General features: G+C 51.5%; 1 protein-coding gene and 1 pseudogene across 4 annotated transcripts in view; one reads left to right on the forward strand and one right to left on the reverse strand.

Moving 5' to 3' along the window:
* SYNJ2 (synaptojanin 2) overlaps positions 1-24,323 on the forward strand; it is a 106,565-nt gene that overhangs the window by 11,761 nt on the left and 70,481 nt on the right. For all 4 annotated transcript variants that reach the window (XM_078447514.2, XM_060617002.3, XM_060616999.3 and 1 more), the window contains exon 2: positions 14,828-14,914. In XM_078447514.2, coding sequence (XP_078303640.2) covers positions 14,828-14,914 — 87 coding nt within the window. The remainder of the gene's footprint in view (positions 1-14,827; positions 14,915-24,323) is intronic.
* LOC144616282 (small ribosomal subunit protein bS21m pseudogene) lies at positions 8,766-9,209 on the reverse strand (annotated as a pseudogene).

A 24,323-nucleotide genomic window follows, 5' to 3' on the forward strand; every position in this document is an offset into this window, starting at 1 on the left:
TGATTTGGGCAAGACTTTCCTGGGCACCCTCGCGCAACTAACCTGTGCACTCCACGCTCCCCACGCCCCCGTTGTCTCCCTTCTGTCACCTGCTTTCTTGTCTTCCTACCACTAGTCACCAAAAGCAACTTCTGTGTTTGCTTTTGCATACGTTACGTGACGTTGTTCACCATGAGAGTGCAGGCTCTATGGGAGCAGGGTGGTGCGGGTTGCGTTGTGTCCCCCAAAAAGATAATGTTCAAGTCCTAACCCACGGTGACTGAATGTGACCTTACCTGGAAATCAGGTCTTTGCAGCCATAATTAAGATGTAAATTCAGGTGAAGTCATACCGGCATAGGGTGGGCCCTTAATCCAGTAGGATTGGTGTCTTTATAAAAAAAAGGAGACACAGAAATAGACATACACAGAGGGAAGATGGTCATGCGACAGAGGCAGAGATTGGAGTGACATCTTGGCCACCAGCCTAGGACCACCCAGAGCCTCCAGAAGCCAGAAGAGCCGAGGAATGAGCCTCCTCTAGAGGCTTCAGAGGGAGCAGGGTCCTGCCAATACCTGATCTTGGACTTCTGGCCCCTAAAACCGTGAGAGCATAAACTGCAGTTAGTTTAAGTGCCCCAGTTTGTGCTACTTTGTTCCAGCAGCCCCAGGAAACCCCTACAAAGGGCATCGTCTGTTGTTCGGGACTGTCTTCTCAGCCCTGTCTGGTGCGCGGAGCAGCCCCAGAAACACTGCTGAGTGACGAAGGAATGACAAAAATAGCCAAGAAGAGTTTGAAAAAGATCAGTGAGGACGGATTTGATCCCCCAGATAGTAAAGCACACCACAAAACCAGAAGAACGGTATAATGGACAAGAATCAATAGAATAGAAGAGAGGGCTCACAGTCTTATGTAAATAGATTAGTTTATTATAACTTAGGTGATGATTTAATCAGCCAGGGAAAAGGTGGATATTCAACGAATGGTGTTGGTTGGTGTCGTCAACCAGTGCTGTGCCCCGTGGGGCTCTTCGTTTATTCAGCCAGATATTCAGATCGGGTTCCCCTTGGATTTTCTAGTCTGAAAGGAGGAGGGCAGAAACCTCGGCTTGCCCGCAGGACAGCGCTGGCTCTCCCTCTCCTGGGCAGTGAGTGGTCTCTCCGGGAGCTCCTGCAGGTGACTGCTTCACACAGCCATCCATCGGGTCACTAGCTCCTCCCATCATTAAGCCTTGCACCCTGTAGGAGCCATATCCTTTATAAAACCCCGACAGGTATAGATTCCAGGCTTCCCCCAAGCCCTGAGCCTGGTGTCCTCGTCGGCAGGTATAATTCATGTATGGCTCTTCCCTGTCCGGGAGCCATTGGCCGATTAAGGTCATTTTTACCAAAAGCAATGTTATCTAGTAACGTAGTTGATGGTTTACCTTTATGGGGTTCCTAGGTTTTGTTGAGCCTATGTGGATGTTAATTAAGTTAGAGCCCTATAGTATATCAGACTTTAAAAGAAATTACAGAGGTCATTAAGGTTAAATATAAAGAGGGGCACCTGGGTGGCTCAGTCAGTTGAGCATCCGACTTCGGCTCAGGTTATGATCTCATGGTTTGTGAGTGCGAGCCCCGTGTCGGGCTCTGGGTTGACAGCTCGGAGCCTGGAGCCTGCTTGGGATTCTGTGTCTCCCCCCTCTCTCTCTGCCCCTCCCTGCTCATGCTTTGTCTCTCAAAAATAAATAAACATTAAAAATTAAATATATATATATATATATATACATAAAGAGCTCAACTTTTAAAGTATTAAAAGAACTTATAGGAGGAGCATGCACAGTTTCATAGTGTGAAAGGCTTTCTAAACAAAGCATAACACTCAGAAGTCATAAAAGAAAAAAAAACCTGACAGATTTAAGAAATATATATAAATGAGCAAGTCCTAAGTGTACAGCTCCATGAATTTTCACCAAGTGAACTCACCCATATCACCAGGGTGAGATCTAGAAACAGAGCGTTGGGGGCACCCAAGGACCCCTGCTCAGGCTTCACCCTGTGTCAGACTGATAGACTGACTACATAAATATTTAAAACTCCAGGATATAAAAAGATACCATAAAGGTAGTTTAAAAACGAGCAGCAGCCTGGAAGGAAACTGTGTATAACTATTTGCAATATATAAAAGGGTCAAAGACTGATAATCATTGGATATAAAAGAGCTCCCGTAGATCACAAAGAACAGTTTACCAGAAAAGATGGCAAAGGATATCTAAGTCCTCCTCAAAAGGAAGAAGTCAAATGGCCCAAGGCATGGAGCCAGCACTGGCCACTCCGTCTTGGGCTGTCAGCAGTGCCCGACGAGGGAGTGCTGGTTCCGTTCTCCATTCTTCCATGGAGGCTCCTGTGACAGACACTGCATTCCACCCGGTGTCACCCCTCCCTCCTGGCCCTGCAGCTGTGCCCTCACACCTGTCTCTCCCCTTAGGCCTTTACCCCTCTCCCAGGAGACATTTGCTTCTCTCATGCACTGGCTCCCAGGTCATCCCCCACAGGCGTCTAGACAAGCCCAGATTTGACTTGTCCTCCAGGGGACACCCCTGCTCAGGTTCAGGCAAAGCTCAGCACGAGGAACATCAGGGCCGGGCTCAGGCGCTTGAGGCGCGAACAGCAGTTGTGGTATCACCGGGAGTGGCAGAAGGTAGAAAGGGGGCCACCATTGCCAGGGGTTGGGGCAGGCGGTAGGTGTGGCGTCCATTCAAAAAGGGGAGTTGAGGAGGACAAAGTAGGCCCCCAGAAAGGAGTGCGGGACAGGCAAAGTGTTCATTCTGTAAAGGCGAACTTCCCCAGAGAGAGGCTGCTGAACAGAAGGATTTCACAGGTAAATGACAGGGGGGTCCAGACATGGCTCCCACCCCCTGGAGATGTGCACTCAGGTTAGCATGGAAAAGATTGCCAGGCCGGGTGGTAAATCCGGCTGCTCAGCTAGCCCAGGGATTCCCAAGCACGTGTGACCTTCTGTTCACGGAGCACACGTAACATCTCAGGGCACGCCGGGGTCTCCTGGAGTGGCGTTGGGGAATGCTGTGCTGTGAAGTGGTTGAGATTGAAAGGTCGGGTTCTGACTCAGCCACAGACTTTTCTGTTACCAAGGCTGGGCGGAGCGAATTCCAGGTATAGAAAGCCTTTGGGGGGCGCCTGGGTGGCTCAGTTGGTTAAGCGGCCGACTTCGGCTCAGGTCACGATCTCGCGGTCCGTGAGTTCGAGCCCCACGTCCGGCTCTGTGCTGACAGCTCAGAGACTGGAGCCTGTTTCAGATTCTGTGTCTCCCTCTCTCTGACCCTCCCCTGTTCATGCTCTGTCTCTCCCTGTCTCAAAAATAAATAAAACGTTAAAAAAAAAATTAAAAAACAAAAAAAGAAAGCCTTTGGCCGGCTGGTAAATTAGAGGAGGCGGTTCCCAAATCAATGAAATGTGGTTAAGAGGGTCATTTGAGAAGGTGTCTTCTGCCTTTTTGTAAAAATAGCGTGACCGTCTTCCCCCGATGTTGTGAGGGGTCTCTGTGAAGGAGCAGGCATGTTTAATTAACAGACGCGTATGGAAGGAGAGGCCAAAGTAGTCGCAGTAGATGCCCCCAAATACTGTGTGTGGGGATGCGGATAACACAGCACAGTTAATGCGTCTGCTCACAGTTGAACTTGCTTCATGTTTCCTGGGTCTCTGTGCACAGTGTTTGCCCCCCGCGAGGCTGCAGCTCTGTGTCTTTGCGGTGCATCTAATCGAGGTAAGCGGACTGGTGTTCCAGTCACGTCTCTAATGCTAGTTTTCTCCTAAACAATAACAACAACAACAACAACAACAACAATTTTTTAAAAATCAGAGAAGCCTGAGAAATGAAATTATAGTCTGTTTTCTGGATTCTGGATTAAAACATAGAATAGGAATTGGCCTTTTGTAGACGGATGAAGCTTTCATCTTCCTGGAACTGTGACCTGTGCTCAACAGATCCTCACCCGCCAGCCTCTTGGAACACTGCCTCCACCTGCACGCACTCCCCCAGATGGAGCCTTGCTGGCGGCGGGCAGGCACCCTTGTCGCTTACTGCCACTCTCAGGCCAGGGTTCCTCCTCCTCCCCTAGAAAGACGGCTCTTGTGGACTCTTGTGGACGCACACGCCTCCTTATTGAGGTCTCCCTTCCTCCGGGCCACGCTGTCATTCGCAGAGGAGCTGGGCTCCTGGCTTCCTGGGTTCTCCCACCGCAACTCCTGTCCCCATCCCCGGTGAGCTCACGCCTCTTAGCATGATGCCCCTGCTTCTGGCCTCTCTCTGGCCTCACCTCCTCACGACCGAGCCCTCCCTTCCCCTCACTTCACACCGCTAGACCTTCCCGGCACCAAGTACCATGCCACCTGCAAGTTCAGCTTCAGGCATCCTTCTCTAAGACCCGCTGTCCGCCTCGCACCCCAGACAGTTCTGCAGCCGCCAGCCCTTAGTGTCCCGGCCCCGCAACCTTCCCACCGCCCTCCCCTCCCCTCCCCTCCCCCGCCCTTCTCTTGCTTACGGTGCGCCTCGTGGCCGTGACCACTCCTGCACGCACTCTCCGCTCTCTTGCACACACTCCTCCCTTGGGTGCGTGCGGAGCAGCCCCGCCCCGCAAGCCTGGGGTGAGGCCACGCCCCTTCCACCCCACGCATGCGCCCTTGTGGCTGAGCGTGGCTGGAGGAAACTACGACGGCGCCGGCTTGTCGCAGTTTCACATGGGGTCTTCGGCGCTGGTCAGTCATCTTACCGGATTTTCCTACCCAGGTTGCTCTTCCGTGCCGCACGATGGCTATTTCACATCTTCTCGAGCCTTCGACACCTTGGCCCTCTCAGCTAGTGTTTTGCTTCCTATATCACTGAGAAAATAAAAGGAATTAAGAGGAGAACTTTCGCAAGCCCCACCACTTAACGTGTTTGCTGGCACCCGCCACCTTCCCTCTGTTACAGCGCTGACCCCTGCCCCTGTTCTCTATCTTTCCGCCTCGTCCCCTACCCCCTTTAAACACTTTGTTTCCACTATTTCCCCCTTCCCTTCCTAGCCAGGTGATTTCCATCATTAAACCGACAGTCATATCCCAGGTCATATCCCAGGTTAATAAGCCTTCTCTTGGCCCCAACCCCCCACCCCCACCCCGGGTCCATTACCATTACCGCACATGAAGAGGTCGTCCTCCCTTGCTATCTCCACTCACCCCACATCCTCCTGTGACACACTTAAGCCCGGCTTTGGTACCTGCCACGCCTCTGAGCCTCCTTAAGATCCCCATGACTTCCACCTTATGGGTCTGCCCTCCAACCAGCGGCACCACCCAGGTGATCACGCCCCTTTTGTGAAGCAGTGCTCCTTCGAGTTCCTGCCTCGCTGCTGCTGCCATTCTCCCCGGTGCTCAGAGCAACATCTGGCACAGAGTGGGCATCTGGAGTCCTTGCTGAGTGACGGAAGGAAGGGGAAAGTCACACCTTCGTCCCCGCATGTCCTACAGCATAAGAAGGGGCATGCATGGAAATAGTGCTTCTCTGCAAGGGAGGAGGCTCTGAGGTGGGGTCTTAGCAGGGCTGGGAGGGTCTTTCAGATGAAGGGATAACTGGGGAAGGAAGAAGAGAGAGAGAGATGTCCCGAGGAACTGGTTTGGCTAGTCAGAGAGGAAACTGAAAAGATAGCTGTAAATAGAACCTCCAGTGCCAGGGGGCCGGTGGACCTAATTTGTTAGTCATAGGAAGCAAAGTGAAGGGCTTGTTATATGAGGGAGTGGTGACACATGAGGACTTGCTCCAGGAGGAGAGCCGGGGGCGGTGGGGCGTGGGTGGGGAATGAAGGCCCAGGAATGAGATCTGTGGTCAGGCGGTGAACACTGCCCCCAAGGATCTGGGCTACGGGATCAGCCCCTATGTACCCAGCAAACACGCACATGTTTCTAGAGAAACAGGTATTGTTATGCTGGCCTCCTCCTCTGGCCTGGTCACAGCCACAGCTGACCTCAGTGCAGGGAGGGGAGTGTGGAGGGGCCCACCCCTGTCACACAGATGTTTTCCCAGCTGTGGCTGCAGGCGATGATAAATTTCCCTTTTATTTTCTCTGGTTGGTTTATACAGGCGAACACAGCCTCGATGGGAGGCAGTACATTTGCTCATGTGTTTTTCAGTGCCCTCCCTCCTCCCCCTCCCCACCCTGGCTCTTTTGTGTGGCCTGGACTTTTTTGGTGAGAAAGAGAAGCAGTGGCCAGTACAGGAAAGTTTCTTATTGGGGCTGACGTGTGTCTCCCGGGTTGGCTTTCATCTTGGCTCTCAAGCTTCCAGTACAGACTGATGTTTTGATTTGCACTTTGCTTAGCAACCCTCCTGCGCCTCCATCCGCCCGCCTGAGAAAATCCATTGTCTTTCTGAAGAGCTGCTTTAGCTCTAAACTGATAACTCTGGAAGGAACAGTCACAAGCCAGTCTGAACTGAGCTCATGGAGGAGACACTGACCTTGATCTGGATGCTGCTATCCTCTTGGGACCCTGAAATACAAGAAGATGGTTTAAAATCATGCACAAGAATGCAGCCACAAATGGTACCTCGGTCTTGGGCTCTCGGCATTGTTAAATTGACCTACTTATTTTTGTGACATGTGGGCTGGGCTTCACTGGAGTTTCCTTATGGTGTGTTATCGTGGAATTTATTATGAAAGAAAGAAAACACGCGTGGCTGGTTTGATTATTGATCTGGACTGGCTATCTGCAGACCAGGAATATGGTCTGTGTGGCCCGGGTCTTAAGGAGCAGAGAACATTCTGGCTGCCTCAGTCACTCCTGCTCCTGGTGACACCAGCCCCAGCCTCGGGACATCAGGCCAAGTCTGTCTTGCTTTGGGGCAAGCCCACCCCTTCCCCGGTAGGCCTAGGTGGTGGCTGTTTCTCTTCTACTCCCTTGGCCCATTGGCCCCGGGGGTGCGATGTGTGCCCCCTAGTCCCCTCCTGCCACCTCCAGACACTCTGCTTCCCTCCTCCCTAAAAGCACTTAACTTGCAATCTCAATGTACAGTGCCTACTGGAGGACTTCCAAGCCTCGTCCAAACACCAAGTCTGTCAGGACCCCGCTGGGGATTTAGGACAGGAACCACACCTTGCTGGCAGGGCAGGGGGGCACGCTCCTTCTCTGGAGTATTCCTCCTAGTGACCCTGTACATTCACACGGCCATCCGGAGACCCTAGGCATACCTCACTCACTAGATGTGCGTGCCAGGGCTGTTTGCAGAGAAGTCTAACTCCCCACAGAGTCCAGTGTCGGGTGGCAGAGCTTCCAAGAACAGGCTCGTTCATTCCATGAGTGTCCACATGGCCCCATTACAGTTATGATGGGTCACCTGTGGTTCCTTTCAGCCCGGATGCCTTCTACCAGTCAGGACTATTTTCAGTCCTAAGCCATGCTGTCTAGTAACACAGATAACTTTTATCAGGTTACCAGGGAAACAGGACTAGAATGGTAATCTAAGGTCAGTTCTCTTGGAGGCTGTGTTAACCCTTTGCCACACACATCAAGGAACCCCATTGCCCATCGCCCTGCGTTGGAATTGCCTGCTTCCTGGGGATTTTACCCTGTTCTCTGTCGGTCTCTCTGAGGCTGAGTCTTGCCCTCATGTTTGGTACCTCTAGTCACCACGGGGATCCTTCTGAAGACCTTGGCCTTGGGCTCCCTGACCTCCCCCCACCACCAGTGTGTCCTCCACCCTGGCTCGGCCACTCTCTCCCACGGCCATGCTCTGGTGCCCCCACCATCTATGTCAGAACGTGCACTCTGCACCTACTGCCCCCATCTTTTCAACTCAGCCCTTAGTTCTCCAGCTCAGCGATTTTTGACCCTTGCTGGGATTGCGGTCCCAGACCTGCCACCCCGCCACAGTCCCGCGCCGGCCCCCTTTGGCTTCACGAGTCGCAGCCGCTAGCTCTGCCTTGCACATCCCCCCACCCCCCGCCCTGTGTGCCCTTGCCCCCCTCCCGCTTCATCCTGCTTAGTTGGTGATACCACCAGTGACATCCTCTTCCCCTCACCAGAAGCTGCCCATGTGTAGCTGCAAGTTTCTGGAGACCCACTACCCTGCAGACAGATGCCATTGCCACCTCACAGCTCCCCCTCTCCTACTACATCAGTTTTTACTGTCCCAGAGCATTTCCAGCAGTGCATGCACGCAGGCACACACATATGCTCACACACGCGTACCTATGTGCACGTAAATGCGTGTATACACACATGCACACACATGCATGCACGAGACACATATAGACACATACCCATACATGCACATACATGCATGCACATAAACATACATACACACACATAGACACATAGACCCATAGGCACGTGCACACACACACACACACACACACACACACACAGTTCCTCAAAGAATTGTCTCTACACACAACCTCCATTTCCCTCTCCCTCTCCATTTAGGTTCTTGCCCCTCAGCTCCCTGTACACTGCTATTTTCTGGCTCATCGGTGCCTAACTGGAAGGACGCTCTGTTGTCATGTTGTGGGACATAGAGCAGCATCTGAACTTGCTGACCACTCCTGTGTCCTTCAAACTCTTTCTTCTCTGACCTCCAGGACACCACGCACTTCCTGTTTCCTTAACATCTTTTTGGACATTTCTCTTGATTCTACTTGACTTTTGAACACACTGTTTCAGACACGCTCACTTCCCGGGTGATCCCCTCCAGTCTCTGGATTTTATTTATTTATTTATTTATTGTTTGTTTATTTATTTATTTATTTATTTATTTTTTGCATATATGTGATTGAGTTTATTATTATAAAAAAGGGGAGAAAAAGTGAGGTTTGAGATAGGAAGGAGACAGCTGGAGAGGGATTTTCATACTGGGCCTACAATCCACAGGCCTCAGCAGCCCTGCCATGGGTCTGCCCGATTCTTTCGCATCAAGAAGTTGATCTTGCGAGCCATTTCCATGTTGTAGATCCGCCGGCAGGTTTCATAGCTTTCCCTCTGTCGTCGGCGACAAGGCTTTTCATAGTACCGCCGTCGCTTAATGTCCTCAATGAGCCCATCCATGGTGAGAATTCTGTTTAGGGTCCTGTATGCACCTTCCACATTTCCTTCCTGTACCACCACAGTCCTGGCAATGAACTTCAGACGTTTTGCCATCACCTTGGGGTTTAAATCCTCACTCTGCAGGATCCCACGCCCTCCAGAACCAGCCTCCCCAGTCTCTGGATTTTAAAGACCTTCTCTTTGCTGGGGCTCCTGTTTGTATCTTCGGCTGGATTCCAGGCCGGTGCAGCTGTGCCCTCCATGTCTGTGCTGGGGCGCCTGGGGGCACAGCAGGCTGACCCATCTGACCTGAGCTCCCGATGTTCCATCCAGGCTTGTCCTGTCAGTCTCCGTCATCCCGGTGACGGCTGCTCCAGCCTTCCCGCTGTCCAGGAGAAAACTTTGGCATCATCGTTGGACCCTCTCTTTCTCTCATAGCCCACGTTCAGTCTGTCCACAAATCCTTTTGGTTCAACCTTCAAAATATATGCAGATATCTGATGATGTTAAGGAATTATGGGTAAAGTTTTTAGATGTGAGGATGGTATTGTGGTTGTGTTTTTAAAAGGAACCCTTATCTTTCAGAGATTCTTACTGAGGTATTTATAGCTGAAGTGACAGGAAGTTTGGGATTTGCTCAGAATAATCTAGGGCAATGATTTTTACCTGAAGGACTCATTAAAACAGATTACTGAGTGTCGAGGCCAGAGTTTCTGACTCTTTGGGGCTGCAGTGGGCCCAATAATTTGTATTTCTAATGCTGATTGATGCCTACTGTCTCAGGTCCACATTATAGGACCCACTGATCTAAGGTACAGGAGAGTGGGGGGGGGGGGTGGGTAGGAGTGAAACAGGGTTGGCCAAGAGCTGATGGCAGGGGAGGTGGTAGGATCATGGTAGTGTGGGTACATAGGGTTGTTACAGTGCTCTGTTTTCTTTGGAAGTGTCCAGAGTGAAAAAGCACGTGTTTGCGTATAGATGTGTGTGTGTGTGTGCGTGCATGTATACGTGCGTGTGTGTCCAGAATTGGGCTGTTTCTCAACACCTCCACTGCTACCACCCTGGTCCAAGCTAGCATCATCTCTTATCTGGATCATTGCAGTGCTTCCTAAGGGGTCTCCTTGCTTTTCCCCTTGCCCCTCTAGGATCTGTTCTCAGCAGAGCAGCCAGAGCAATCCTTCACCCTACAGTGAAACCCCAAGTCTTCTTTTGACCTACAGAGCTCTTTTACAATGGATCCCCAACTCCATTTCCTCTGTCAGACACTGAGCCCCTCGCTGGTCCTCGGATATGTCAGGAATTTGCTTCTGCCCCGGGACCTTTACACACCATCTCCTGGGCCTGTAGTGCCCACCCCCCACCTTCACTCCGCCATCCCTCTCATTCCCTTCGAGCCTGCATTTGAAAGTCACGCTTGCCACGAGGCCTTCTCAGACTACACCATATGAAATCATGCGCACACACACATTTTATGCCCTCTTCCCTGCTCACTTTTTCTCCTTAGCCCACGTCACTGTCTGTGTTGTGCTTACTGAGCCGGCCCGTTCTCCTTGGCAGGAGGCTTGCGCGGTACCTGGTGCCGAGGTGGCCTCGCCCGCCCCGCCTTTGCGGACGTGTGCCGTGGCAACCTGGCTCCCACCCCCTCCCGGGTTGGCCTCCATTGTCATCTCACACCCATTCATGACACACGTTCCTTCTCTGCAACACCGCCAGACGCCTGCCTTGGCCAGCCCTGCTGTAGATGGATTTTGCCCGTTTGGTTTGCTGCTGGATGTGTGTCTCAGCCAGTGCCAGCTGTGGCAGGCTCTCGGTACGCTGGGTGCACGGCTGAGGCCCAGGGGCAAGGGGTGGATGAGGAAGAGGGTGGGAGAGTCAATGAGAGGACTTTCTTTAAGGCCTGGAAATCCGTGGCCAGTGGGAGGGGAAGCAAATTGCATTCTAACGTGGAAAAACCTACGGGAAGTGCAACCAAAGTGTGAAAGACAGGAATAGACTATTTTCGAGACATTAAGAAAGGGAGAACAGGAGTTGCAAATGGGCAGGCCAAATACAGTCTGCAGAGGTGTGTGCGGCCCACACGATGCCTAAAATAAATGTGGATTGGTTGCCAGCATTGAAAAATCAGGAGTGTCCTATTTCTCTCAAAAAACTGGAAGCTCGCCGGCACAGGGCTGGCCTGGAACTGACCATCTGCCCCCTGTTACAGGGGCCGCGTGTCCCCTGGTCACCTGTGGTCCCTCCCACAGCTTCATTCACTCACTACCTGCCTCGTGCTTGTAGACATTGGAGCTGTGAGCTCCCTTTTGAAGAGCAAAATGGATAACGGAGTTCTTCTTCCTTCTAACCTGAGGAAGTATAGTTGTTTGGGACAAGGAGGGGTGTCGGGTGATTTGGGAACAGGCTGCCTGAGAGGCCAGGCCTCTAGGAGTGCTGGCGGGGGGGCATTGAAGGCAGGGCAGGGGTCTGCACTGTGGGAGCAGAACATATCCCCTCATACACGGTGAGGGTCAGAAGGAGCGTTGGAGAAGAAGAAATGAGAAAATACGCTTCCAGGAGAGACAGCCTGCAGGGGGTCTGGACTTTAAAAGGACTGGCTCAGGGGCGCCTGGGTGGCTCAGTCTGTTAAGCGTCTGACCTCAGCTCAGGTCATGATCTCGTAGTTTGTAGGTTTGAGCCCCATGTTGGGTTCTGTGCTGACAGCTTGGAGCCTGGAGCCCGCTTCGGATTCTGTGTCTCCCTCTCTCTCTCTCTCTCTCTCTGCCTCTCCCCTGCTTGGGCTCTGTCTCTTTCTCTCTCTCAAAAATAAATAAAACATTAAAAAATAAGTAATAAGTAAATATGAGGATGAAGAGTCTTTTTTAATTTGGATTAGTTTACTTTTCCTGGTGACGGGGGCTGTGACACACGTGCTTGTCACCTGTGGTCCAGCAGGGCAAGCGGTCAGTTTTATTCCCTCAGCCTGGCCTTGTGGGCGCATCCCCACCTCCGAAGTGTGAATTCGACCACCTCGCTTCGGGGAGCAGATCCCTGATGTTTTGTTTTCTTTGGTCAGGATTGTTTGCAGAGGTAATGCCCGCCATGCACAAAGTCCTCCTCGTTGCTGGTCAGCAAAATGAGAACGCGATGATAGTCAGGCTTAAGGATTCTGTTCGAAGGCTTTGTAAAGCTCTGAGGGTTGAAATGTATATATTTGTGTCCGAATTACTCTCCTGCTTTACCAGCGTGTGTACTGAGATGAGAGCCACGAGCTGCCTGGTTTACCTCTCCTGATTCTGCCCGCAGCACCCGTATGCGGAGTTTGGCCATGCCTGTGGCCCGCAGGAGGGACATTCGTGTCTTCCTGTGAGCCTGGGTTTTCACGGGGTTTACTTGTCCCAGAGCAGGGAGCAGGCCCATTTCAAGGAGGCCTCTGTAGGCACATGACACAGTACTTGGCCCTTAACAGTGGGCTTGTTGGGCGCCTGGGTGGCTCAGTCTGTTAAGCGTCTGACTTTGGCTCAGGTCATGATCTCATGGTCCATGAGTTCGAACCCCATGTCAGGCTCTGTGCTGACAACTCAGAGCCTGGAGCCTGCTTCAGATTCTGTGTCTCCCTCTCTCTCTGCCCCTCCCCTGCTCGTGTTCTGTCTCTCTCCCCCTTAAAAATAAATAAACATTAAAAAATTTTTTTAATAAATAAATAAATAAACTAACTTAAAAAAAAAAATCCAGTGGGCTTGTTGTCACCTCTGGGCAGAGGATGTTGTTCACGTCAGCCAGGAACAGATGCAGGGAGTGGAGAGAACACCTTGTCCCTCTCACCCATCATCCGTGTGGGAGCAGGAGGCCTGTGGCCTCCAGGAAATGGGCTGTGGCCATCTGTGGGCCCCTAAGATGTCAGCATCCTAGTCCTTAGTTCCTGTGCCTGTTACCTTGCATGGCAAAAGGGACTTTGCCGACTTGAGTATGTTAAGGAACTTGTCCTGGGTTACCTGGGTAACTCACAAGGGCCCTTAAAAGAAGGAGGGGGGTAGCAGGAGAGGGAGAGAGAACAAGAAGTAACAGTGGGAGCAGAGCCCCGAGCGATGTAGTCACTGGCTTTGAAGAAGGTGGGCAGGAGCCCAGGAAGGCACACGGCCTCTAGATGCTGGAAAATGCCAGGAAACAGGTTTTCCCCAGAGCTTCTAGGGGAATGCAGTCCTGCCGACACTGATTTTAACCCAGTAAAACCCATTTCAGAGACTTCTGACCTGCACAGGTGTCAACTCATGAATGTGTGTTATTTTGAGCCACTGGGTCTGGTCATTTGTCACCACAGCAGCAGCAGGAGAGTAGTGAATCACCTGCCTCCCGGCCGCCCCTTCTCTGAACCCAGCGGATGGAGGAGGTGGGACCGTGGCCCCCAGTCCTTCTCATAATTAGCTTTAGGTTACTCTCCCCTCCCCCCACCAAAAGCCTAATCAATCAGAAAAGTCCATGTGAATGTTGGGGGGAAATGTAATTGATTACACTGGTTCTTAACCTTTTCAGAGTCACTAAGTCCTTTGAGATTCTGACAAAAACTGTGCCTCCAGCCCCATAAAAATATATACCCAGGGAGCACCTGGGTGGCTCAGTTGGTTGAGTGTCTAACTCTTGATTTCTGCTCAGGTCATGATCTCACAGTTCGTGAGTTTGAGCCCTGCCTTGGGCTCCTCACTGACAGTGTGGAGCCTGCTTGGGATTCTCTCTCTCTCCCTCTCTCTCTGCCCCTGCCCCATGCTTGCTTGCTTGCTCTCTCTCAAAATAAATAAACAAACTTTAAAGAATATATATATGTATGTATGTGTGTGTGTGTGTGTGTGTATATATATATATATATATATATATATGTGCATCCAAATATTTTGCACACTGTTGTAGAGGTTACACAGATCCCGCCAGCGCTATCCTGCAAAGCTGCAGCATCTGCTGGGTTTTCGTCCGTCACCCCAGATTAAGAGTCTGTCTATCACAGTAATTCAGAGGCTGAGTGACTGCTCTCCTAGTAAATCTCCCTAATGGTGTTTGCCAGGCCCTTATTTGAGGATTCATCGAGGTTTTTTCCCCATTCTTTGCATGTGGAAACATTTTTCAGAGAAGGGGTCCAAGGGTCTGCCACTGTAAATGCCAGTGGGTCTGTGGGGCCCTTGTAGGTCGCGGGCTCCCTGCTCCCAATGGTCCTTCTGTCTGTCAGTCTGCTGTCTTGTCTTGCTTTCACCCTGGGCCGTGTCTTGTCCTGAGCACCGGTGGCCACTGCTGAAGACCGGGGGCTCTGCTCATGCGGCTCTCCTTGGGATCCCCTGGGCCCAGGCCTGGGGTGCCTGGGGGCACGTGGGTTTTCTGCTCAGCCTCCCCTGTGTTAGCAGGTCCCTGCAGGGAGGAGGGCGCTCACAGGACGAGCCTCCAGTGGCCAATATTTAGGAAGGAAGGTCCCCCTCATCAGGTAACAATGACTCATTCCTGTTTCAGAGCCTGTGGGCAGGGCTGGGCCTGAGGCACCTGCTCCTGGCTTGCACCCCAGCACCTCTGGCCAGCCGGGGACTCTCCTCACCCTCCCCAGGCCCCAGGGAGCTGTGGGCGCTTCCAGAGACCAAGCTTTTTGTGGGAAGGTCTAAATCTCTGCAGCTTGGTGATTCGCTGATCATAAAACCTCCACACACGTTACTTGAGGCCGAGCTATTGTCTCTGCGTTTTCTTTTTCGAGTGGGTGGGGAGCCAGATTGGAGAAGGCTGCAGTGAAGGAACTTCAACAGGAGACCCAGGCTGATGCTGTCTGTGATGTGTTTCTCCCCTAGCTCCGGAAGAGAAGGAGGTCATTAAAGGCCAGTATGGAAAGATCACCGACGCTTACGGCTGCCTGGGGGAGCTCAGGTTAAAATCTGGTAAGTCCCCGATCAGACAGAACAGCAGCTGTCAGAACGTCTGATGCTACACTTCTAGGGAGCCGGGCAGAGCTTCTCTCGTGCTCGTTTGGAAAGACTGCCGGGTTTAGGCATTTCATTTTAGCTGTTAGGATCTTTTAAAACGTTTCTTTATTTCGCTGCGCCTGTTCCTCCACGCTGGGGAGGAGGTCAAGGTGGATGCAGCCTGGCGCTCACCTGTCTGTGCCGCTGGAGGAGAAGAATTGTGTGCAAAGGAAGCTCACCTTCATTGTTTGCCCTCCAGGACCCGAGTTTTTCCAAAGTCAGGTCTGTGGGGTCTGCCCAGGGGACTGTTTGTCATTTACAAGGGATCTGTACTCGGGAAGGGGTGGATGCGGGACGTCAGAAGCCCCCTGGACTCACGGGGTATCTTGAAGAAGAGCCAGGACTGGGCGTGTTGACCAGGCAGAGGAGCCCAGAGCACCTGCCATGGGACGCCGAGGGTGGGGCGTGAGGGAGAGGAAAGGAAAGTACATGTGAAAAATGGGCCATGTCGTCTGATTTGGAAAAGGCGGAGAACTCACAGGGACAAGTGGGCATCTCAGCGTGAGACCCTTGGGGCTGAGCTGTCAGCTGGACAGCCTTTCCGTGGGGCCGCTGCATTGTCACCTCTGTGCTCCTGGACCTCATGGGAGCCCTGGTGCTCTTCTGGGTCTGCGGCCACCATTTCCTTTCTCCTCTCTCGGCCCCCTGACTTATGTTGGTCCCACCCAGCGTCTCCAGGGACATGTGGGGCCAAGACGAGAGCACAGGTGACATCCCCGATTCTCAGCGCTGCTTCTCAAAATGAGAATTGGCTGTGAGATGACCACATTCGGGCACATGGCTCTCCCTGAGCCGAGCATGTCACGGCTCCATGCCTCCCCCAGCAGCTGTGCTCAGAGGCTGAGGAGTTTCTAAGCCGTTACTTTTCTGGGTCTTTCTTTCATGGGATGGTTTCTCCCGAACTATGATGATTGCACTGATCATTTTTCAAATAGTGTGTAGGAAAAGCATTCAGCACGTCCACGACAAATGCGTTTATTAAATGTGTGTTTTGTGCCAAGGGCTAGAGATACATGAACTTATTTAATCCTAAAAGTAAGCCAATTTGATGTTGCATCTTTTCCGCTGTTTATAGTAACTGAAGCAGCCTCAGAGGGTTAACGTAATTGCTTAAGGTAAGGAGTGTAGTTAGGGTTCAAACGCAGATCTAACTGCCTCCAGACACTTGCTTTTTCCATGAAATGGGGCTGCCTGCCAGGATTTGTCCCCGCAGTGATTTTTCCAAGGTTACAAAAAATGCCTGTGGTCCTAGCCTCGGTGATGATGATGATGTGGGAATGACGGCTAACCTTCCCTTCTTACCCTGTGGTAGACACCGTTTTAAGTGTTTTCATGTATTAACCTGGTTCTCCCAACACCCTGTGAGGCAGGTGCCATTAATGTCCTGCTTTACAGGCAGAGAAAGAGAAGCCGAGAAAACTTAAGTGCTTTATTTTGTCTGTTCTGTGACAGATTTTTTTTTTTTTTTTTTTTTTTTTTTACATTGTAGCATCTTGGCTCTTAGGATGTGTTACAGTTGTTGGCATCTTGCAGTTATAATTGGCAGTGTTTTTCTCCTAAATAAATTAATGATCCACTTTGCACCTGACCGAGCCCCGGATTTAGCACAGTGCTGTCGCTCACCTAAGGTTGGGCAGTCCTCAGGTGGTGACCTGGGTTTTAAGCTTGTGCCTTCTGGTACCTGGGGCTGTTTTCAGCCACTGGGCTGTTCTGTCTTGAAGCTGGGCAGAAACTGGTCAGCTCCCAGAGAAGTATTTGTCAGAGGGGCCAGGGTGTCTGCAGGGTATCCAGCCCAAGGGTCACAGTAGGATGTCGTGGAACCATCCCAGGGCAGGACTCGGAGAGAGGTGACCAGCTCCAAGAGCTGCAAGACCCGCCTCCCTTCTCACAGCCACCCCCTGCCCTTCCCCTGAGGGGTGAGTGTGCACAGCCCCTGGGGGCCGGGCGAGAGCAGGGCCAAGCGCCTGGCACGGACACCTGTTAAGTCCCCAGCGCCCATTTCTTCTGTCCTCTGAATACTCCCAGCCCCACCTGCCAGAGTCACCCTCCGGGGGCTGGGGGGTTGGTGGTCGTGCTGCTAAAGCTGTCTGAGGTGGTGAGGATGCCAGAATTATTTGGCCTGTTTTCGACACGTTCCTGAAAGGGCCCTAGGATATCTGAGGGATGGAAGGATGGGGCCTTATAATCGAGTTTTTCAAATCTCCTTCGGTTCCATGAAGGAGTGCTTGGCTTTAACTTGGTTTTCTTTTCCTGCTGGAAGGCCCCAGCCCAGAACTATAATGTCTTCCTCTCACCTCTTGAGGGTGTTGGGCAGTGCAGAGAGAAATCCCAATTTTTGGTTGCCACAAAGGCAGCCAGCCCCAGTTGGGGACGGGCCTCCCTTTTGACTGTTTTAGGCTGAGGGTCTGTAGACAAAGAAAGACACTTCCCCTCAGGCTTGTGACTTGGGGCAAGTTGTTCAATTTCAGTCTGCCTAAGTAAAAATAGCTTTTTTATGTTAGAAATGAAGAAACATGCACAAAAATTACATAAAAGCTTTATCCCAGGTTCCTAGGTTTTCATGGAGAGCTTAAGTCTCTCCTTCCCTGAAATGCCAGCAGGAAGGGGGTGGAGCCTCCACAGTCAGCCAAAGAGTTGGCTTTCCTGATGCATCTGTAATACAAAGCATAGAAAGTGAGGGTATAGCAGTCAGAAGAATTTATCCCAATGATTACAGGGATTTAACTCCCTTTTAACCTCAGCCTCCTTGGCTCATAGCCTCAAGGGTTGAGTACGTTGAGGTCTGTAATGAATTGTGTCCTCTGGAGTTATGTAGTACCCAGCCTACAAGCCAGCCCTTCTCGACTCTCTTTCCAGCTTCACAACAGACTCACCTTCTGGATTTATTAATCTCCCTAGGGCTGTTTTCCCACCTGTAAAATCAGGAAAACTGCCTCATCTCTATATTACGTAATTCAAAAGAGATTTATAGGGGAGAATGAACATAGTCTGTACTGAGTGGGAGGCCTGGCCTGCAGAGGGGTCTCTCTGGGAGAACTAGGTGTGGGGTAAAGGTCAGGTCACTGACTCCCAGTGGGTGGTTAGTCTGCACACAGGCCAGTGTAGGGCTGATTTCTATGGGCAGTCAATGCAACCTGAAAAGTTGCAGGAACAGGAGATTTAAAAGTGTTCAGGTTTTTTTTTTTTTTAATTTTTTTAACGTTTATTTATTTTCAAGAGAAAGCGCAAGCAGAGGAGGGGCAGAGAGAGAGGGAGACACAGAATCCAAAGCAGGCTCCAGGTTCTGTGCTGTCAGCTCAGAGCCCGGTGCTGGGCTTGAACCCACAGACTATGAGATCATGACCTGAGCCGAAGCTGGAGGCTTAACGGACTGAGCCACCCAGGAGCCCCTGGTAGTCTTTAGTCTTGACATTCAGGGCCTGCAGTATTCTTCAGAAAGTCTTGCAATGGTCTGATGGCCTTCATCAGAGTTAGAATGACTTATTACCTATCTGCAGTGGGGTGCTGGTAAATATTTGACATCCAGCTCTCTGGGGGGAAAGCCCCGATGTGTAGTGTTTGCCAATCTCCACGGTGTAGATAACCCGCCCCTGGCTGATTTCAGGCTGCAGTGCAGAGCTGGGGAAAGATGTGCATGGCTGGCTCCCGTGAACTGGTGGAAGCTGCCAGCACAACGACATCTGCACCACTTTCGTGTTCTAGAAAGGGAAGGTGAAAGAGATCCTTGAAACTGTGCCATGTGGTTACAGGGTATTTAGAATTCTGAGCTTGTTGGCATGGGGGGGAGCCCTTGGGGACCCTTTGGCCAAAGCACCCCACTCCACGGGTGGGAAAGCCCAGAGCTCCTATTTTGTCTGCAGCTTTAAGTGGGAGAGTGTCCTGCACGAGCAGGATAGGTAAGGTGGTCTGTGGGAACCCCGGGCTTGAGACTGGCACGAACCTGGCTAGGGAGTGAGCTCCGAGGCTGAGCAAACAGAGAAATGCCAGCGCAGGGGAAGCCAGAGGCCCAGTGGCAAGAACACACCCAGCATTGTCCCTGCACAAACGGCATTGTGTCTGCGCGTGACTCATGGTGACTCCAGCGCCAGCCCTGCCCAGCCAGATGACAATGGCCACAGCTCGATAAGACACGGACCCCGTTACTTCAGGGGCCAGGGGGTTTGGGGCAGCGGTGCCTTGGCATTGGGTCTTGAAGGCAGCCCTCTCGAGGGAAAGAATTTCTAAAATCAACACTGAGGTCTCCATGGTTTTTTGTGTGTGTGGTAAAATATACAGAAGATGAAATTTCCCATTTGGACTAATCTCAAATGTACAGTCCAGTGGCATGAAGGACGCTCACAATGTTGTGCAGCCGTCACCACCATTTGTCTCTAGAACTTTCTTCGTCTTCCCACACGGAAACCCTGCCTCCCCTTAAACAATATATATTGGGGTCATTGCCTTCCATTTCTCCAGCCTGTTTGCTCAGGCTGTAGGAGTTGTCTGGACTGTGAGCCTGCTGCCCTCTGGAGGGGTGTGTGTGTCCCTGTGTGATCCTTTCTGCCTCGTGTGTCTGTTGGCCTGTGACCTCCCCTGACTGTGGCCAGCAAGCCCTGACCCAGGTGTGCTCTCCCTTTGGCCAGAGCCCTGGAACCAGAGTTCCTTGAGCTGGAAGGGACATAGAGGCCACCTGGTGCATCTGAGGGCCAGAGAGGGTAGGAGACCGGCCAGAGGCCCCACAGGCCAGTGGAGGCTTGCAGACTCGAGAGCCTCATCTTCTGACGCCAAAACAAGTTTGAGTTTTGTCTTTCCCCTGCTGTAAGATTCTTACTGGTTTCAAGCCCCTGAACTCAGCCTCCACTAAGGACTTTTGAGACCCTCCCCCACTCAGGCCTGCCCTGCTTCCTCCCTGGGAGAACACCGATCCTGCCTTACTAAAACAAAGCCTAGATCTTGTGCTCAAAGTGAGCACCCACGGGGACATCTCACACCTGGGGCAGGTGAGCGCCCTCCCCCCCCCCCCGCCCCGCCAGCCCCCCTTTTATCCCCTAGAGACAATACCACACTGACAGGCCGGGGGATAGTGACCCCCGGTAGTCTAGCGCTAGGCTCGAACCAGGACCCTTTCCTTGAAACCTATCATGTGTGGCACACACCCAAGGGTGCCAGACAAGATGGGGCCACCACTGAAGAAACAGGAAGCCACGTGCCAGGCTGAGTAGGGCCAGGTGCCCCTCCTGGAGAGGCTGTGGTCTAGTGCGGCTCCTCTGGGGTCACAGAGACTGTCCGACGGGCTTGGTCAGTGCTGAGGAAAACGGTTTCTAGGTCCTCACCTCCTTGGTTTGCCTAAGAACGTCCCTGCGATGAGGGACTGGTTTCTCAGTCTCTCTGCCCCACCCACAGCCACCCTTCTTCTATCTTACCTTCTTCTCCCTCTAGAATCTCACACAGTGTGTTGCTCTGGGAAGTAAATACCTGTGGATGGCTAACAAAGGGAGGGGTCACAATATTGTCAGCACTGTGGAGGAAGTAAGTCACCTCCGTGACTGGGGAACAGTTTGTTTACAAGTCAGGTGACAGCCAGTTGTTTGTTTTCTACAAAACTGAAGGAGAACCTAATTGGGGTATCGGCTGACAGCGTTAATAGTAATTTTCTAGATAGATTTTGCGATTTTTTTTTTTTTGGCAGATGACTCAGAAGGACTTTGAAGAATAATTGGGCAACATTTCATCGATCTATCAATGTGAACAAGGTTTCTTAGTGTTCACATATAAAAATGAAAAACAGAACTAGCATTGGTAGAGATCTAGTTTCATTCTGTTAATAAATAATATTTACCCATGGGTGTATGGACCAGAGGTCCCATCCACCTTCCCAACAAATCTTTATTTTTTATGTTAAATCAGTATTCAGCAGAGCGTTTTGTTTACATTGTTTGACTGATTTTGTACTAAAACATCATTGTAATGATAACTCAGGCCAAAGTGTTTTAAACACTTTCAGCATTAGGATCAAATTACTGCACAGTATGATCAATATGAGACACAGAAGCACAAAACATGTGATATTAGGATGAAATTCTGAGGGGGGTGGGAGTGGAATGGGAATTCAGAGGAAAATCCCATCTGTTGAAGAAGAACTTGTTCATGCATTGCTTTAAATAATATATAAGGATGACTGTCAAACCAGAGTCTAGGTCCCACTTGATAATGGTAAAGAGGCCTACAGAAGGTTTATTCTTACATGTCAATATTTAGCACGTGCCAGAAAAATACATTATTCACAATCATTTAAACTACTGATGAACACTTTCAGTGTCAATTTGGAAATGAGAAAGGGTACCTTAGCGATGCTTAGTGAGACAGTAAGCCATCGTGATCGGAAGCTGCCAGACCTTTGGGCTGGATGAACCCATGTTGGACCCATCTTGGGTCCAACACAGACTAGCCGTGCACTTGGGCAGATGGATGATTCAGCTCCCTCTGGGGGGATAGTCCCTCATGTGTGAAATGGCGGCATTGTTGGGCACGTTGGCGATCCTTCTGCAAGGATATAGGTAAGAGCAGTGTCTCTGGAACCAGACTTGACCTGAGTAACTTGCCCAGGTGGTATAGCCCGAAAGTGGATTCAAATCCCGGCTCCCCCACTGTGTGACCTTGGGCAGGCTTCTTAACCTCTTTGTGTCTCCATCTCCGTCCCTGTACAATGGGACTAAAAATGGTACCTCCCCCAGGGGGCTGTTGAGAGGGAGCTCATAGAACAGAGTTCATAAGCAGCCACCCTGAGAATCAGCTGTCATTAAAGTGCTTGGTTCCAATCCGCTCCCGCTCCCGGGGTGGTGTCTTTATTCACCTGTGCCTTCTCCCAAGCCCCTCAATCCCAGGACTCAGGAGCTCAGAGTCTCATTTATTTTAAGAGCCTTTTCATGCCTGCTGCAGCCGCCCATCCCAAGCCTCCTCCGGGCCACTGCCCTGCGCAGGAAATGCCTACTGTCTTCAAAGCAACCTGGGACTCTTGCCAAGGACTTGGTCCGCCCACGCAGAGGCTGTTGAGGAAGTAGTGCTAGAAATCCACTCCACAACTTGGGTGGAAGGACGTAAAGTTTTCCATGCCTCTCCTTGAACCCACTCCCTACAGAGTCCAGTCTCGGGCTCATCGCCTAGACCGCAGGGGCTGCCCTCCGGCCACTCCTCTGACTGTCCTTGAATCCTGCTTTCTCTACACTGAGCACATCGGAAGATGCAGATGGGATGCCTGGGCCTGGTTGTAGCACAGGCTGTGGGAATATTTGCATTTGTGAGTCTATACTTTGAGGACATCGACCCCACATAAACCTTACCTGTCTTCCAGAAATGACACTTGTCCTGCTTAAGAAACTCAGCCTCCTGATGCCTGTCACTGTCCGTAGCATAACTACCTAATTCTTAAGTTGCTTTAAAGGAGTTTCCTGATAATCTGCCTGGGGAGGTGGGATATGAGCCAATAGCGTCTCCCTGTTGGTCCTCCCTCCCAGTAGGCGTGGTGACCTAGTTACTGAACGAAGACGTCTTTTATTTTATTTAAATTTTTTTTAACGTTTATTTATTTTTGAGAGAAAGAGAGACAGAGCATGAGTGGGTGAGGGGTAGAGAGGTTGGGAGACACAGAATCCAAAGCAGGCTCCAGACTCTGAGCTGTCGGCACAGAGCCGGACAAGGGGCTCAAACTCGTGAACTGCAAAATTGTGACCTGAGCCGAAGTTGGACGCTTAACTGGCTGAGCCACCCTGGTGCCCCTATTTTATTTTATTTTTTGATGTTTGTTTATTTTTGAGAGAGAGAGTGCTAGGAGGGTGAGGCGGAGAGAGAGGGAGGTGGAGGGTCCAAAGCAGGCTCTGTGCTGAGAGCAGAGCCCAGTGTGGGCTCAAACTCAGGAGCCATGAGATCACGACCTGAGCTGATGTCGGATGCCCAACGGACTGTGACACCCAGGTGCCCTGAATGAAGACATTTAAAAACAACAACAACAACAACAACCCAGGGGTACCTGGGTGGCTCAGTCCGTTAAGCATCTGACTTTAGTTCAGGTCATGATCTCACAGTTCATGAGTTCGAGCCCCGCGTCGGGCTCTGTGCTGACAGCTCGGAGCCTGGAGCCTGCTTCGGATTCTGTGTCTTCCCCTCTCTCTACCTCTCCCCCACTTGTGCTCTATCTCTCTCTTAAAAATAAATACACATTAAACAAAAATATAAAAATAAAAAAACACCCAGATGTGTCCTGGCCCCAAGTAGCCCCCTTCTTCCTATCAAGTGTGAGGAGGGGGTGGGGGGAAATAGATGGTGAGCAGTGGGTCCTAAGGGGCTTTTATCAGAGTGTCCAGAGATCTAAACCGCTGGCCACCATGGCTGCAGATAATGACCACTGACCATGTGGAGGAGATCTTACTGGAAACAGGTCCTTTAAGCATCAGTGGGGTTGGGAAGAATATCTTTTGGACCAGAACCACGCCAGCCCCTGAAGGCCAGTTGGTCACCTGAGTTATCTCTGGGGCCCTCTCCTGAAATAAAGCAGGGGCGCCCTCCCTGATGTCCCCAGAGTAGAGCATTGCCACGCACCCCTGACCCACACAGCAGGTATCTGTCGGAACCTTTGTGTGCCCGCTATGCACTGGGGGGTACAGAACAGAAAGCAGCCGCAGATGGTTTGGTGGGGTCCCCGGAGGAGGGTGTCTCATTCTCCTGGCAGCCAGGTTGGCAGTGGCCTGGGTAATACTTCACGGGGATTGGGAAAGGCTTGAGCTGCTCTCGGCTTATTTAGGAAGTATTCATCAAAGACTTACCATGTGCAGTGCCCAGATATCATAATGAAACAGAGTCCTGTCCCTAAGAAACCCCCAATCTCCTGGGGACACAGATGGGATGGAGGTTGTTAGTTTTGCATACATGAGGGCTAACAGGGATGCTGTTGGCATGTAGAAGGGGCATGTAACAATGTCTCTGGGGAGCAGGGAAGGCTCCAGAAGGGTGGAGAGGAATTCTAGGAAAGAGGGGCTGAGCTAGGGTGGTCCTGGTGAACACTGGGAAGGCTCATGGCTGTTCTGGAGGGCGGAGGCGGGCAAGGTGGGTGGGGAAGGCCGTGATGGGCAGGCGGTGGTGGGGTATCCCAGGCAGAGGCAGCGGCCTGAGCAAAGGCCCGTGTGTATGAGGGCATATGGTGCATTTGAGGAACCACAGAGGACAGCCCCAGGGAGCTGCTGGACCCTAGGTGTCTGTATGTGGGGAGGGATGGGGGTGGTCGGCCTGCGAGGAGCTCCCATTTCAGTCCTGGGGGAGGTGGGGGTGGTGGGGGGGTTGAAGCAGAGAGGTA

The sequence above is a fragment of the Panthera onca genome, chromosome B2 (assembly GCF_046562875.1).
Source record: "Panthera onca isolate mPanOnc1 chromosome B2, mPanOnc1 haplotype 2, whole genome shotgun sequence".
NCBI classification, from domain to species: domain Eukaryota; kingdom Metazoa; phylum Chordata; class Mammalia; order Carnivora; family Felidae; genus Panthera; species Panthera onca.